The 12,943-nt window shown below is 43.7% G+C and overlaps 1 protein-coding gene across 1 annotated transcript; it reads left to right on the top strand.

Annotated features, from left to right (window-relative positions):
- The first annotated feature begins 411 nt into the window (after positions 1-411).
- On the top strand, positions 412-12,943 carry LOC138717478 (solute carrier family 22 member 2-like). The gene is made up of 11 exons (XM_069850993.1): positions 412-859; positions 2,344-2,447; positions 4,771-4,925; positions 5,738-5,906; positions 7,034-7,148; positions 7,673-7,779; positions 7,945-8,159; positions 9,934-10,042; positions 10,565-10,677; positions 11,643-11,742; positions 12,296-12,943. Exons 1-11 carry the CDS (start codon positions 449-451, stop codon positions 12,360-12,362), a joined length of 1,665 nt encoding a protein of 554 aa, XP_069707094.1. The 5' UTR covers positions 412-448; the 3' UTR covers positions 12,363-12,943.

Raw genomic sequence — 12,943 nt, 5'->3', positions numbered from 1 at the left:
CAGCATACAAGTGGTCACTTATAACCAGTTTAATTTTAAGTACGAGTTTTTTCAGTTGTCTTTATATGAGGGAGACGACAACATTGATTTTGTAATATCTATGACCTCTGAAAATACTGGACAAAGGAATTATCGCCTACCCCATACTGTGCACTGACAGACTCTTAGTGACAGACCAAAATGACCATAATCTAAGACATCAGCTTTTGTATTTCAAGCGTGTCATATACAAAATGTAATAATAACAGAGGCCAAAACAGGTGAGCCAAAGAGTGTTTAGAAACGGCTACTGAGAAACAAAGGTTGAGATGCATGGCTTGACAATTGACAAAGTTAATTATTTGTTTGTGAGTTTTCAGCAAACACTTTGGCTGTTATTTAAACATGCAGTGAGTTGTAAAGCTCTGGAAAGCAGCTGAGATATTTTAATGAGTTCCAGCATACAAAGATGCCAATGCTGGATGAAATTTTAGAGCAGATTGGAGAATTTAATTTCTTCCAGAAACAAGCTCTCTTTATCTTATGCCAGCTTTCTGTTACCTTTGTTCCCATTTACGTTGGGATTTTTTTCCTGGGATTCACTCCTGAACATCATTGTCATAGCCCTGGGGTGGCTGAGCTGAGCCGCAGATGCCACTGGACCCTAGAGGAGCAGCTGAATCACACCGTGCCAGAGTGGGGCAACCACGCAGACAGTTTCAGCAGCCGCTGCAGGAGGTACGAGGTGGATTGGAATGCGACAGGCATCAGCTGCACTGACCCCCTCAGCAGCCTTGTGGTCAACCAGAGCACCATCCCCCTTGGTCCCTGTGAGGATGGCTGGGTCTACAACTACCCAGGGACATCTCTCGTGACAGAGGTAAGACACAGCTTTTCCAGCAAAACCACTCTTTCCTGCACAGCTTGGAGCAAGAAGATGCTGAATTAGTAAAGTTTGGGTTTATGCACAGTCTGAGCCTGACTGCTAATGAATAGTGGATATCAGGACTTGCTAGGAACTTAGAAGAAAGATTCATATGGATGAATAATGATAAATGATGGCTTTTCCTGGGGAGATAATATTGCAGGCTTGTCATCAATCACACAACTTCTATTCTCATAATTCAGGTTAGTACCCCATAGCCCTAACCGAGAAACTGCACATTTGGGTGATAATCCAAACATATAATCACTTCCAATGAAAAAGCAGACGGCAGGGCTACATTTGTCAGATAATGAGTTAGCAACAGTGATGTTCTTTTCTTCCAATTTACAGTATTTAAATCAAATAATTTAGAAAGTGAAAAACTGTGCAATTTAGTATTAACAGTCTAAAAGCCATGCGGAGACCTGAAGCATGGGAAGGATCTCAAGAAAAATCTCCTCTACTTCTCCTCAAATCTCTATTAAGAATACCTAAACCATGCCTAGTAGGTGTTTTTGTAATGCATTCATAAGAAGCCTGTGATACTGGATATTTCACAGCTTCCTCATGTAGGGTATTTACTTCTTTTTTTTTGTATCATTACTGTTACAAAGCAGTTCTGCTTAACTCTCCTTTGGGAGAGAGGAGTTGGGGCAGAGAAGAGATCTGCCAGCCATCCTCATTGTCAGTTGAGCCAGGGAAACAGATCTGAGCTGTTTGGTGTAGTCCCAACAAACTTCTCCAGCTTGGAAAGAGGTTAAATAAAGAACCAAAGACATTCATGTTTCTTTTTGGGTTGAAGTCTAGTTATCCCTCAACAAATATTTCCAGCTGTAGAGAAGTTAACACCAGTTTTAACTCCTCATCGTGTGCAGGTTGGAAACCCATTAGTTGTAAATCAAAAGCAAATTACATAGTACTGGTTCATTGCAGAGAAAAGTCAACCAAACCCTGGGCATTTTCCCAGTGCTAATGAGGAGTAGGACAGCCATCCTGGTTCCCCTCCAGCAGGGCTCATGGCAGCCTCTGCCATCTCTCACACCTGCTTTCATACAGTGGGATAATATGCAGTTAAAGACAGGCCTTAGCATCTGAGAAAGAAGCAATGCTGCAAACATCCTCCAAACTTCAAGTGGATCTTGGGAGGGAGAGGGTGAGACTGTTCTGAACTTTATAGTTTGTTCACTCAAAGTTTCTCTCCCTTTTCCACTCTCCTTATGTGGCATGGTGCAATCAGTTCCCAGGGTGTAACTTTTGTACAAAGCCTGGGAAAATCTGGACAAAATGCATTGCAGATGAAAGTATAAGAGATCAGAAGATTTCTTTTCTGGAGCTTGTTTTCTAGTTGTGTGTCTTTGGTTTCATTTCATTATCTCTCCTCAAAAAGCCATGGTTTGTGTTGAATGTTTCCACTCTTCTGACTGTGGCTGTCCTTGCAGTTTAACCTGGTGTGTGATGACTCCTGGAAGCTGGACCTCTTCCAGTCATGTGTGAATGCTGGATTTTTTATTGGTTCCATAAGCATTGGCTACATAGCAGACAGGTAGGTAGTGTGTAGACAGGTGTGAGATGAACTGTTTCCTCTGGTAATCCACTTTCTGCATATTGCTGAAAAACATTCACGATTCAGAGAGGAAATGACTGCACTTGAATCTTGATACAAAAAGCCTGCTTGTCACTTACAAAAGAGTGGATGATGGTTCCTAAGCCCCAACTTTAAAAGGCTGTTGTGATCCAGGAATCTACATAAATGCCATGGTGTTGCTCCACATTTACAGCTTCTCAGTTGCTCCATGCAGAATTTGCACATTCACAAGTATTCGCAAGCTCCTAGTATGAGATGGAATTTTAACTCATGCACCAAGAACTATTTGCCCATCTTCATGATAAATTTGTTTCAAATCCTTTTTAACATTACCCAGATGGCCATAAATCAATTTCAGAATTGGAGTGTTTTTCTCAAATACAGAAATAGAAGTTTCTCCTTCCTAAATTTTATTTCCTCTCCTTTTTGTCAGCTAGCTCTGCAAGTAGCTGGATCTAGACATTATTATCCCTCACCTCTTCTTTTTTATTACAATTGTCATTGTACCATTGTACTTTTTTGCATCATAAACATATTCAACCCCTCATCCTCTCTTTCCCTTAAACCCAGCTTCTTGTTTTCTGGCCAGTCTTCTAATGAATTTGAAAGTATTCCATCCTTTTTCCCAGAACAGATGCTCGGATAATGATGCATTAGCTCATGGGAGCAAAGGAGTGGATGTGCATCAGCCACTCATTCAGGCTCGACAGGACATGAAACAGCAGCAAGCAGATACCATGCCCATCACAGGCACCACTCTTCAGATCACTTTTTCAGCACAGAGGTGGATTAAGCAATGGCATTTCTTGGCAGTGTATGGCTGTGTGAGCTAATAGAAACCGGAGCTCTCAAACTGACAGCCATTTATATCTGAAATGCACTCTCTCTGTGTCAAAATATTGAAGGATCTTTTTACCAAAGCTTATTATCAAGCAAAAGTATGAAAAGGCATGAAGGAGTAGGATATCATTGCTAAGATAACACACACAGACGTCACAGCATTGAGGATCTTTCTGCTGCTATGATCACTGACATCTTGCCCTAGTTCAATGCAGCCCTAGAGCACTGCAAGCACCCAAGAGAAATGCAAAATCCCATACACGCAGAGTTTTTCTTCGGTCAAAATCAATCCCAGAAGCCTTAAATTTAGTAGAGGGAATGGGAAAAAGGCCTATGAGTTTTGTGTTTCCTGAATTTGAGATTCCTATACACTTCTTGTCACGCAGCCTGAGTGAAGTCAGAGTGCAAGTGTTCCTCTGCATGAGATTGCTGCAACCCACTGTACTCAGGACAACTCCTGCAATCTTTTTAAGTGCTTCAGGGGAGGCTTCATAAGCTCTTTCCAAACGTGCTTCTCTCTGAGGGATTAGACCCACTCATTGATTTGATCATTCCCTGGGCACCTATCTAGATGTTGACTCTGACATTTGAGAGTCATAGTTGCCTTGGAAATGGCACTCTTGTTTCCCTAGACAGCAGCCAAGGTCGATGCTAACATGCAGCATTGCTCCTCTGTCATTCAGAGCTCAGGCACTAGGAAAGGGCATTTGCAGGAGAGGCTCTCTTGGGCTGCACTTTGAGGCAAGTCAAAAATATCTTTACGTAAGGCTTATGACACAAGGGAAGTTTGAGTGATGGGATCTGCTGATGCTGTTGTGGAAAAGAGAAGGCTTTTATTTTGGCTGGCATTTATTTTCATGCTGGTTTTGTAAGTGGACATTGACTATTTAATGATTTTTATAAATCATACTTCCAACTGAATATATTTATATCTGTCAGCTAGAAAACAAATGCCTCTCCAGTGTTCCAGGAAGCTAGTTTCTTTTGGAAACAATTTATTTCTGAATACTAGTGATTCATGGTGGTACAAGGAATGACAGATTACAGGGATGTACTAAACCATCTTCAAGAAGAGCTCAACAGACAGCCAGGGTTGGTGAGAAAATAATAAAGACCACAGTTATTGAACAAGATCCCCATCACAAAGCTATTGCAGCTTTGAAGGATAAGCTGAAGAGCCATATCTAATCCTTTATTGAGCTCATTAGCCAAGTCATTAACCAGAAGTAAGCTACAATCTGAAAACACAGGACAGGAAAGTCCCCTGAGCTTCCATTGAGATGAAAACTGTTGCAAAGGGAAGAGCATATACAGACTCCTACTCAAAACAAGCAGAGAAGAGGACAGGAGCCATCTCCAGCCTTTTCAAACCCTTTGGTTTGCCACACTACCCTGCCAGCAGCTGAGCCTGTTTCTTCTCTTTTCTTGTTTCCCTATGCAGGTTTGGCCGCAAACTCTGTCTCCTGGTCACAGTCCTTATCAATATGGTCTCAGGGGTTCTCATGGCATTTGCACCAAGCTACACCTGGACAGTCATCTTCCGCCTGATACAGGGGCTGGTCAGCAAGGGGGCCTGGCTGACAGGCTACGTCCTCAGTTACGGCAGCTTGTAATTACACTTTCTAGGCAGGAACCCCCTGATTTAGCAGCAGGACTGGCCCCCACCACTGCCACCTAACTTTTTAAGGAACCAGTGTAACAAGAGCAGACATTAGGCTATTCACTGCTAAACTCACTTCTTTGCTTAAATGCATGTGTTTACAACCCAAGCTTGCACCACCTCATAGACATAAATGGAATAATTAGGAGGCAGATGTGAAAACTAGGGAGCATTCATACCTGGAGAGGCATGTGCCAAAATGAAGGACAGGGTCTAGAGGCAAGAACTAATTGAAAATGCTGCAAAGATATATGATGCTTTTCTAGGAAATGCAGCAAGTGGTGCTGTGAGTGATAACAATTGTGTTTCGCACTCTCGGTGCTGAAACAATTTTTGATGTGCTGTTTCACGTTCTTGGAGGGGGGAGATTCTGCTTCCAAGACATACGGGATGAGGGAGATGGGGGCAAGCAAGTGCCAGCTGTCTATTTTATCTTCCCACTTAGACAGAGGGAGTGGGAGGAAGAAAGCAACCATTTCCCGGTGTTGACAGGTGGGAGCTGACACCCTCTCAAAGGCAGGGGCAAAGTCCCCAGCTCACCAGCGGAGGAGGAAGGGTCAGAACCTACCTTGTGATTTACACCAGGGACTCAGATCTCCTCTGTTTTTCCCATCCAAACCCACACTTGCACACCACAATGTAAGGGCATGGCTAAGCAGAGGGGCTCCACATGGTTTCATTGGTGGGAGGTATGTTCCCCTGGCTATACAAACCAATTTATTTTTGCTCATATGACTTGTCCTTTCAGTTGCAGAGATTGTTGGCTCAAACTATAGGAAGGCAGTGGGCATCATTTACCAGCTTGCCTTCACCATAGGGCTCCTTGTCCTCACTGCCCTGGCTTACGCACTTCCACAATGGAGGTGGCTCCAGCTCACAGTTTCACTGCCCAATGTCTTCTTTCTGCTCTGCTATTGGTAAGTGCCTGCTCTTACAGCTCCAAGCAACACCAAACCACACCTGGAGACTGTAGCTGAGAGCTGAAATTTCTCTGTAGAGATCAGCTGTAGCATTACATGTGGGATTTCCAAGATGACATCAGATAAGATCTGTTCCCTCTGACCAAGGGTTTAGCCTGAATCACCTCAAAGCAAGGGGCTATCCGCAATATGTTGTAAAGCTTCTGTTTGGAGTCCTTGCCACCCATTACAAAATGATAAGTCATTATTTCTTGAACAATACTTGATCTACTGTGAGAAGTGAGTTTTTCTAATCACTGATTAAAATGGCTTTTTGTTTTTAATGCAATCAACACACTTTGTTGACTATTTGCAAAAAACTTGTGTGAAAATTCTCCTTAGAAAATTCTATAACCGGGGTACAGATTTGGAATACGTTCTTTTGTTTGGCCTCTTTTTCAAAGGTTTTTATTAACATGGAAGAGCTTAAGGATCAGGTTTACCACTGTTCTTCTTTATATCTGTGGACTATTAACCACTTCTTAAATATGTCAAGAGAATTTATCGTAGAGTCATAGAACCATGGAGTGGTTTGGGTTGGAAGGGACCTTAAAGATCATCTAGTTACAACCCACTTGCCATGGGCAGGGACACCTTCCACTAGACCAGGTTGCTCAAAGCCTCATCCAACCTGGCCTTGAACACTTCCAGGGATGGAGCACCCATGGCTTCTCTGGGCAACCTGTGCCAGTGCCTCACCACTCTCACACTAAAAAATTGCTTCCTAATATCTAATCTAAATCTCCTCTCTTTCAACTTAAGACCATTACCCCTCACCCATTACTGCAATCCCTGATAAAGAGCCCCTCCCCAGCTTTCCTATTGGCTCCAGTTTATTTATCTGAGTGATGTTTGCAAGCTATAATAAACTTGTCTTAGCCTGAAAAACAAACATTAAAAATCAGGCTACTTTGTCATTCAAGTAGAGCACAAATCCAAGTGCAATCACCGACACCCATAGCTACCACTGAGTTCAATATACATCATAGGATCCCAGCCCGAGAAACTCAGTTTCATTTTCATTTTCTATGTGCAGTAAGGTGCATTTTCCTTTCCCTTAGCTGTCATGCTTATATGTGTTGCAGGTGTCTGCCCGAGTCTCCCAGGTGGCTAATAGCTCAAAAGCAAAATGACAAAGCTATGGAAGTCATTAAGCACATTGCCAAGGGAAATAAGAGGCAGCTGCCCCTCTCTTTCCAGGTGACTACACTGTATTTGCTAAGTATGTGCAAACCTCAGGGCAAATAATACTATGAGTTTGGGATTGTTATGGGTTTAGAGTACGGAGCAGCTTGGCGATAAGAAGCACTGCAGTTCTCTACAGCAATGGCAAGTGAGTATTCTTCTTTTTGACTGCCTAGGAATCTTGCAAAGCGTATTTGGGAAAAGACTCTTGCAAAAATAGCCAGTAGACAGTGAAGTCTTCCTTTAAGCAGTATCAATCAACAGTTAACTCATCAAATCTCGTAACTGAAAATTGCAGAATGTCCTTTGCAACAGCCTCATATATGAGGCTCCACAGGCATGAAAACTATTCATAATTATATTTTTTTGTTTCCTTTCCCCAAAACACTTTGGAGATGTTATTTTGCCCTCAGTTACGTAACAGGCAAATGAAAACCCTCATCCTCCTATTAATCCAAAGGAAAATATTCATTGCCGTGCTCACTGCCTTCTCTCCTGCCCACTGTAATCTCTTGTTCTTCTGTTGCTTGTGCTCCCAGAACCTCAGCTCTGAAGATGAAGATGGAGAAAAGCCAAAACCTTCATTTCTAGACCTGGTCAGGACAACTCAAATCAGAAAATACACGTTAATTTTGATGTACAGTTGGTAAGGAAAGGCTTTTTCAGCCCAAATGGAGGTGTGTGTTTCAGTGGTCTAAATCGTCAGCATTGATTTAGGGCTATTTTGCTCCTGAACAGCTGAAAATCTCAGTTCTTTGCATAAAATATCTCCCAAAAGGTTTGGCTTCATTTGCACCCTGTTCTCTACCAGGTTCACAAGCTCTGTCCTCTACCAAGGGCTGATCATGCACATGGGAATAGCCTCTGAAAACATGTATCTGGATTTTTTATATTCTGCTCTCATCGAGTTCCCAGCTGCTTTCATCCTCATGCTAACACTGGATCGCATTGGTCGTTGCTACCCCTGGGCTGCAGCAAATGTGGTGGCAGGCAGTACTTGTCTTGTTACAGCATTGGTCCCAGACAGTGAGTCATTCAAACCTTCTCCGTCAATGAATTCTCTCCCTGTCTCTTGGTTATTATCCTGGAAAATGGGGAAAAAAATCTTTGCTAACCTGGCCCATGTTAGTATTGTGATTCATAGAATCATAGAATGGTTTGAGTTAGAAGGGACCTTAAAGATCACCAAATTCCAACCCCCCTGCCATGGGCAGGGACACCTCCCACCAGACCAGGCTGCCCAAGGCCCCATCCAGCCTGGCCCTGAACTCCTCCAGGGATGGGGCAGCCACAGCTTCCCTGGGCAACCTGTGCCAGGGCCTCACCACCCTCACTGTGAAGAATTTCCTCATAATGTCTGACCTAAATCTTCCATTCTCCAGTTTATAGCCATTCCACTATAGTCCTATCACTACAAGACTTTGTGAACAGTCCCTCCCCAGGTTTCTTGTAGCCCCTTTCAGGTACTAGAAGGTCGCTATAAGTTCTCCTTGGAGCCTTCTCTTCTCCAGGCTGAACAACCCCAACTCTCTCAGTCTGTCCTCATATGAAAGGTGCTCCAGCCCTCTGATCATCTTTGTAGCCCTCTTCTGGACCTGTTCCAACAGTTCCATATCCTTCTTATGTTGAGGATTCCAGAACTGGACACAATAATCAAACTTCATTGAAAAGAATTCAAGGAAGCTCAATATCACAAAAGTTAATGCATGTCCCAAAAGTTAATGCATTTATACCAGCTGATGAAGCGCTGGAAAAATTGGGTGAATCACATCTTTTAAGTGGCTTCAAATCATATGGAAAGTCTGTAAAGGCTAGATCATGAGACATGCCATGTTAAAGTCCATAATTTTTGTCTGGCCTAAAATTGGGATTTGAATACGGAATTCTGGGTTTTCATGCTCAACTCCTCTTGGTTTCTTCCTGAAAATGAAAAATATATGGGCACGTGCACACACTTAAATGCCATCTGGGGACAGTAAGTGGTTTTTGTATCTACACATCAACAGTGCTGCTGCCATAAATACAGGATATGGAGCAATCATGCTGACAGGCATTTGGTCTTTGTTTAGCTAAGCATTCTCTTGAAGGCTAGACTCTCAAAGCAATGTGTCCCTTAAGGACACCAAATGAAATGGGTTTTGGTTGGGTTTTTTTTGTGGAATACAGCCAGAGTGAAACCACAAATATAATAGTGCCAGACAGCTATCAGTTCATGAGGGCACAAGGACAAAATGCTACAGAAAAACATCATAAGCAAAAAAATCATAATGTCCAGACAATGAAAATTAATTTTAGCAAGCAACTGTGGAGTGCAGAAACTATGGAAAGGACAGCTGGGCTTTGCTGGGGGAGCACAGGGATGGGAGTCCCACGGCCCAGCAACCGCTCCCTGTGCCAGGGAATGAGGAGCAGCAGTGCCTGGGTGAGCAGCTTGCACAAGCTGGGCTGGTGAAGATGCTGCTGCCTACCTGGCTCAGCCCATGGCTTAACACCCCACCAGGCTCAGCAGCAGAGATATTGTGTCTTGCTTAAGCTTTGGTTAATGCATTGAATAATCCAAACTACTTCGTACCATTGATTTCTCCTCCCTTGTCTTGAGCCTTGGTAATTTGAATCACAAGCTTGAATCACAAGACAACTGTATTATGAATTCTTTATTGAGTCATATGCTGTTCTCCCAACCACTCATGACAACAAACTTACTGTTTCCTTAAACTAAATATTTAATGCTTTTTTGCGCCAAGAGCAGAAAGAAATGTAGGTTTATATTGAAAACTTAATGTGCACAATATCTTTCCAGCTCTTTATTGGCTTAAAATGACTGCAGCTTGCTTGGGCAGGATGGGGATTACCATGTGCTATGAAATTCTTTGCATAGTAAATCCCGAGCTGTATCCAACGTTTCTCAGGTAAGTGCACCATCTTCTGTTAGCTGGTAAAAGCACTGGGTGTTTCTCTGGGAGAGACCACAAGAGGCCGACTCAGGGCTGTGGATGCAGCTGGTGTGCATGTGGTTGCCCTGGAAAAGGCGTTTGCTTGTATTAAATTCACCTTGCAAAGGAGGAGGAGAGCTGCTGGGCTGCGCAGCAGAAGCCCACCACCTTCCCTGGCCCTTTTCCCCACTTCTTAGCCCAGCGCTGGGGCAGCAGGTTTCTGAGGGGGATATAGAAGGAACCTTTCCAGACACCTTCCAGGCTCTCCTTCCAGCACAGTCTGGTGAACCAGGAGAAGATAAACGCTTATTAACATCTCTCCTCCATGTCTGGTCTTCATGTCTAGCTTTGTCTAACTCTCTCCTCCACACTCATTTCATCTTGTGGTATTTCTCAGCTGCTGCGGGTCCTGCAGGGGCACTGGGGTGCAGAGCTGCATGAAGCATCCCCAGGCAGAGCCAGTGACATTGTGTGTGTGTGTGTGTTCCTGCTTTGTAGGAACCTGGGAGTCCTCGTCTGCTCATCCATGTGTGACTTTGGTGGGATTATAACACCTTTCCTTGTGTACAGAGTAGCAGAGCTCTGGCACGAACTGCCCCTGGTCATCTTTGGTAAGAGCTGTGAGACGGGTTGGTTGGCCACAGCTCAAATGAATTAGTTTGGTGGTCTGTTTCTTGTCTTTCACATAATATAAAGAGACATATATATGTGTGTAAGTGTGTATACATGGAAGGCATGGCTTGGTAAGTCTGTTTCATCTGCATGTTTGGAAGTTGTGCCAAAATCACCCCTTAGCCCTTTTTACACCAGAGGGGTCCTCATGTCTTTGGGACAACTCTTCCATCCTTTGATTTCCTCCTGTTGATCACTTCCCAAGGGAGAAATGTCTTTTGTTCTGCCCCTCTCATCTGAATATGGTTACGGGACTCAAGGGCCAAGCAGGATGGTCTCCTATCTCCCTACACAAAAGTCACACTCCACTCCTTGCTGGCATCTCGGGGGGCCCAGTCTGTCAAGGATCCCATGGCAATTTAGGACGGCAAAGCAGCATGCAGCCCTAACATTAAGACTGCTATCCTGAAAAAAGGGGCTGCCTGAATGTCTGCTACTGCACACATGCCTGCATGAACCCTCTGTCCTGAGTATGATCGTAGCTGAGTCTAAACTAAGCAGGTGAAATTATTCAGGTGGACTGGTAGCAACCTTTTGTGCATGTACAAATCTAGCCAAATGTGGGATACCACCTAGCTAGTGTCATCCCAGTTCCATGTCCGCTAGGCAGCCAGAGACGAAACCTGTTTCCTTTGCATTGTGTGAATGAAGCAAAGGAGCCAGACCACCTCAAGACTACGACCCACGATGGCTTTCCAGGCCTCAGATGTACCTCAGAAACATCAGCAATTACTCTGAAAAATAAGAATCACATAGATGAAAAGCCAAGAGTTATCATCACTTTGAGGAATTCTTATTCAACTGCTGAGGTAGCTGTGTCTCAATGAGAATTAAGTAGTGACTTGGAATTAAACTCTATCATGACCATTGCATTTTCTTTGTGATCCTTGCTCTGTATTTACAGCTGTGATTGGTTTAATTAATGGCGGTTTAGTTTTGCTTCTGCCTGAGATGAAGGGAAAGACTTTGCCTGAGACCATTGAAGAAGCTGAAAATCTGCACAGGTATGGCATTAAGCACCCCCTCCTGGAGAACAGAAAAACTCTCCTTTATATCTACAGAATCTCCAAAAAAAAAAAAAAAACCAAAACCAACATTTATCGTACATCTTCAAGGATCTGTTGGGTTTTTAGTAGATGTATAAATACAGTGGCTGACTGGTGGGCAATTCATCCCCAGGAGTAATATCAGGCTCTGTACTCACCTGTGTGATCTGACCAGAATCTACTACTATCTTTCATGGGTACCAGACAGTAAGAAAAAGCATGGAATGCAGTTTCATACAGCTGCTCTGCACTGAGGTGTGTCTGTCAGCATGGGGAAATGTCCTCCCTGCCATGGCTGGCAGCCATAGGTGGCTTTCGAGCAGGAGACAGCAACACAGCTTATTCCTTGTTCTGCTGCTCTTCAAAATAATCTAACCTCATTTGAAAAACTACCAATGGTGAAACATCCATTGAAACTAGTTTTCAGTTAGTGTAAGCGTATGATTTATTCAGTGGATCATGCTGTTATCTACCGGGAGCATCATCTGCCTTTTTCCCTGTCCTTCTGCAGGCAAGAGAGAAGCAGAGAAAAAACGGTTTATCTTCATGTTCTGACTTCCGAAGCTGCCCCCAGGTAAGGATCCGTCTTGCCCCAGATCTGCCTTTGTTGATGCAGGGAGGCAGGAGTGGGTCAGCAGAGCAGCCATAGCATGCCCAGTCCACAACAACACATGCAGGGGACGAGTCAGGCCACCAGAATGATCTCTTCCCTGTTGCAGTCTCCCAGCTGCCACCATTCTGCATCTTGAGGGCTTCCTGAGCCAGAGGTCATCTGCCCATGCTTCTGCTTCAGTCCTTCGTGGACTATCCTTCCATAATTTTTTCTATTTGCCTGCTGAACACATTCATGCTTCTGGTGTCCCAAGGCATCTAGCAGCAGCTATTTGCATGATGTAATGGGGAAGTTCATAAAGGAACACTGTCTTCTGTATGTTATAAAACTAAAAATAAAATGAGCTCATTTCTGCAGTGAGTGTATGAATGAGCCCAACTCATCTCCTCCAAGCTACATCTGATTCTGCATGAAAGCAAGTATGCAGTCAGCAACTGATTTACTGTCACGGTTACCCCTATACATCTTTAAATCTTGATACTGTCAGTTCGTCTATAGCTTCTGACACCCAGCAGGTCACCTTTGAGAGACAGCTCCTGCTGCCCA

The sequence above is a fragment of the Phaenicophaeus curvirostris genome, chromosome 2 (genome assembly GCF_032191515.1).
Source record: "Phaenicophaeus curvirostris isolate KB17595 chromosome 2, BPBGC_Pcur_1.0, whole genome shotgun sequence".
NCBI classification, from domain to species: Eukaryota; Metazoa; Chordata; class Aves; order Cuculiformes; family Cuculidae; genus Phaenicophaeus; species Phaenicophaeus curvirostris.
Note: the sequence above shows the minus strand (reverse complement) of the source record. Positions and strands in the feature narration are given on the sequence as shown.

Bases quoted from the DNA above. Each gene is read 5' to 3' on its own strand.
- LOC138717478 (XM_069850993.1), top strand. From the start codon at position 449: ATGCCAATGCTGGATGAAATTTTAGAGCAGATTGGAGAATTTAATTTC. The intron at 10,043-10,564 runs GTAAGTGCACCA...CCTGCTTTGTAG, and splicing joins CTGTATCCAACGTTTCTCAG to GAACCTGGGAGTCCTCGTCT. The intron at 11,743-12,295 runs GTATGGCATTAA...GTCCTTCTGCAG, and splicing joins GAAGCTGAAAATCTGCACAG to GCAAGAGAGAAGCAGAGAAA.